Source organism: Crocuta crocuta, unplaced genomic scaffold (assembly GCF_008692635.1).
Source record: "Crocuta crocuta isolate KB4526 unplaced genomic scaffold, BGI_CrCroc_1.0 scaffold149, whole genome shotgun sequence".
Lineage (NCBI taxonomy): Eukaryota > Metazoa > Chordata > Mammalia > Carnivora > Hyaenidae > Crocuta > Crocuta crocuta.
Genome location: NW_027551561.1, coordinates 2,140,099 through 2,143,626, shown reverse-complemented (window position 1 = coordinate 2,143,626; position 3,528 = coordinate 2,140,099). Strand labels below are relative to the sequence as shown.

The 3,528-nt window shown below is 60.1% G+C and overlaps 1 protein-coding gene across 1 annotated transcript in view; it reads right to left on the bottom strand.

Moving 5' to 3' along the window:
* The window catches only part of MYO1C (myosin IC), a 22,185-nt gene extending 18,970 nt beyond the window's left edge, over positions 1 to 3,215 (bottom strand). Inside the window, exon 1 of the mRNA XM_077749935.1 lies at positions 2,966 to 3,215. Within this exon, the coding sequence (XP_077606061.1) occupies positions 2,966 to 3,040 (75 nt within the window). The 5' untranslated portion in view covers positions 3,041 to 3,215. The remainder of the gene's footprint in view (positions 1 to 2,965) is intronic.
* Positions 3,216 to 3,528: the final 313 nt, after the last annotated feature.

Sequence of the window (3,528 nt, the reverse complement as noted above, 5' to 3'; positions counted from 1 at the left end):
TTCAAGATCCCCGGACTAGTAAAAAGAGGAGTGGGATCGGAACCAGGAGCGCCAACACTCCGTGCTTCTGCAGAGCGGCGCTGAGGGAGAGAGGCAGGCCCGCTGGCTGGTGGCTTTCCAAGCTTCCGCTTCTCTGTAAGGGCAGCCTCGCTCCCCTGCCAGGCTGTGGCCTTCCTCAGTAACCCCGTGACTGCAGTGCCCAGTGTACAACCCTGTCAGTGTTGTGTGACTAGACATGTAGGCCTGGGAACATGCCACTTGCCTTTGGGCCTCCAGCATGGCTCTGTACCTAGGGGTTGGCTGCAGGCTGGCCAGGAGCCATCCCACATGAGTGACCTGGGACTTATTTCCCAAGATCCTCCCACCTGTGTTGTGTCCTCTAAAGGCAGGGATGGGGTGGACCCAGCAGACCTGGGTCATCCAGTGCACTTTACCTAGTGTGAGCCAGGTACCCTCAAGACTGACCTCTGGAGGAGTGAGGAAGGCGGTGGGCAACCTCAGATGTTCAAAGGGCCTCAAAGGACCCTTGCAGGTCTGGAGAGAGTGTTCTGAACATCCCCAGATTTCTGCTAAAAGCTGATTTCCACCGAGGCAGCCTCCTGGCCTTTTGGGGAAATAGAAGCGTAGCCTCTGTCACCCACAGTGTAGTGCTGGGCACACAACAGGTGTTCAGTTTATATTCATCGAATGTATCTTAGGTCCTGGCCCAGGCTGCCCCACCAAGGACTGTTCCGGACTCAAGGGGACTGTTGTGAGGGGCAAAGGAGATGAAAGGTGGGGACTAAAGGGCTCTACCTGATCGTTCACAGGGCCCCAGCCAAGGGCTGTACACTCTAGCTCTACAATCATGGGTCTTTGGCCTGCCAGACACCTCTGCTTGGGGGTCCAGTGGAAGTAAACAGAACACTTTGCGCCCTGACCTATTCTACTTGTTCCGTATCCTATATATAGAAAGGAGGAAGACACCTCCAGCTAAGCATTGCCATCTGGCATCAAAAGGCCTGTTCACTTCCTTCCATTTCTCACATCAAGAGGCACCACCTGCTAAAACCTTCCCTCTGCTTCCCTTGCGCTCTTCTGCTCGTGCATCAGACAGCAGCCTTCAAACTGCCCTTCCAGCCTTCCTCCCTCCAATCCGTTTTCCTACAACAGCCAGTAGTATTTACAAATGCGAATCTGATCAATTAACATCTTATGTTAATAGAGTACAGGTTTATAGGGCACCCTTCCGTGTGCCAAGCCCATACTTCACACCCAATGCTTCTTGCCAGGGACCTGCATGTAGACTCCAGCAGCCCCCTCTGTCCTCAGCTTACCCCAGTGCGCCTGTGTTCCTCTATGACCACAGGGGTGACCCTCTCCAGTCCCTTCTTTCACCACCACACACAGCCGGGAGGAACTGCTCCCACCGCTATCACACGTCGCTCTCTCTCTAAGCTTCTTGTCTTTGCACCTGCACCTTCCTTGGTCGGGCACACCCTCCCTCTCCCCACCTGACTGACTCTTAGTCATCCCTCAAGACTCAGCTCAGGTATCACCTCCTCCAGAACCCCTTCCTGCCTCCCCCAACACAAAGCCCCCTCCATATCTCATCGTGCTCTAATCGCCAGTCTCCTTGTCACTCTTTCCCAGGAGACTGCTCCCTCCCGGGCGTACACCTGGCTGGGCACACAGTAGGGGCTCGGTAACCCCTCGTGGACGCCTGTATGAATGAACGAATCACAGAGCCCAGAGCGTGCCGGGAGCTGAATAAGGCCGTGGGCCAACCATTCATTCTCTCATTCACCTCCGAGACCCTGGCCGCCGCATTCACAGGCGCCCAGGCGCGGGGAAGCTGGCACCGCAGGGGCCCGGGGGCGGAGTACGGGAAGGGGCGGGGCTCGGGCGTCCTCTCCGGAACCCAGAAGCAGCCTAGGCAGCTGGAGGGGNCTGGATCCTGCAGCCCCAGCCGCCTCTCCCTGCCCTCACGTTACCTGCAAGTAACCTAAGTCTCCACGAGGCTGAGTTCTGGGAGCCCTCACGGGCCGGGCCGGGCCGGGCCGACCCTCCGCCCCAGCGATCCCCAGGCTGGCGACCCCCCGCCCCCCGCACTGCAGCTCCGGGCTGGGCTCGACTCTCGGCCGCCTGCCCTTTCCTCCTTCCCGCTAGCCAGCCGAGCCCTCCCGGGACCACGCGGCTGCGCGCCCGCCGCCCCCCGTACCCACCGGCTCGGCTCNCTCCGGCCCCGCCCCGGCCGCCAGCCCGGGCCCTGGCCCCCTCCGGAGTCCGCGGAGACTCTGGGCCGCACGCTCCGCAACCAGCTCCCGGGACTGGGCGCGCCACAGTCACACACGGACACACGCACGCGCGCGCACACACTCACGCGCTCTCCTCCACACCTGGCCCACTCGCTGCAGTGCTGGGTGGAGGGGGTGCATTTCCTCTTCCTAGGGCCCCTTTGCATCCTCAGAATGCAAAACCCCGACGCGCGCCCCGCGTTTGCCAGGCCAGGTCAGCTCTTCGCCAGTTGTGACTACCTGTCTCTCTTCCCCCTCCTTCCCTGCCCAAGCTAATGCAGCGAGCTGTCCAGTCCTGGTTCTTCGGGCTGGAGTGAAGGGGAGGCATTAATTGAACCTAAACCATCTGGACCTTTACATGCACGGCCGGTCCTTTGGTCCCAGAGCAGTCCTGTCACCTACGTGTTATACCCAGTTTATAGCCCAGCTTACTGAGGATCAGGGAGCTGGGAGAGAAGGGATTCAAACCTAGATCCCTGCTTTGAAAAACTCTGCTCCTGGAGGGGCTTAAACTCTTACTCCTTCCTTTCATTTGCCCCTTCTTGTCCAGTTTGTTCCTGTCTAGCCAAAGATCAGGACCTCTCCCCACTGCCCTGATCTCTTTCCTAAAGGGCTTGCTTGAGAGGGAGCTGCTGCGCCCTGGGGAGACGCTGCCACCCTTCCTCCCTGCCCAGAGCATCCCGGCTTACGAGCTTGCAGGGCCGGTGGGGATGAACCACGCGGATGATCTCCCCAGTGGGTATCAGCTCCACTTGCAGTGCCATTCCGCCGACGGAGAGCCAGTGTGCTGAGCAGAAGCCTCCTGCCTGATGGCTCTGGCTGCTCCCGGAGTCAGGAACCGGGTCTCACACTGGGATGGCCACTTGGTTCGGCTTCAACTCCAGCCCCAGGGGATGCGTCTGGTCCAGCTCCTCAGGACACAGCTGGAGCAGCCCAGGTCTGATTGGGAGGCCTCTTGGCCCAGTGGGCTGGGGCAGGAAGAGGAGGGGCTGAGGGATGGAGGAAATGCCTGTTGTCCCAGGTACCCAGAGGAGCTGATGCAGCCACCCGTGGGGGACCCTGGCCTCCAGCCCAAAGGGTAGGAGAGTCTTTTCCCCCAGCAGCTCCATGGCCAGGCCTCTCCTGCTGCCCACTCACCGGTGTCAGCTGTGGAGCGCGGTGCCCCCCAAACCAGAAGCACGCCCTGCCCTAAGCCAACAGGATCCATCAACAGGCACTGCCCCTCCTGCATGTTCCCCCAGTGAGCCTACTT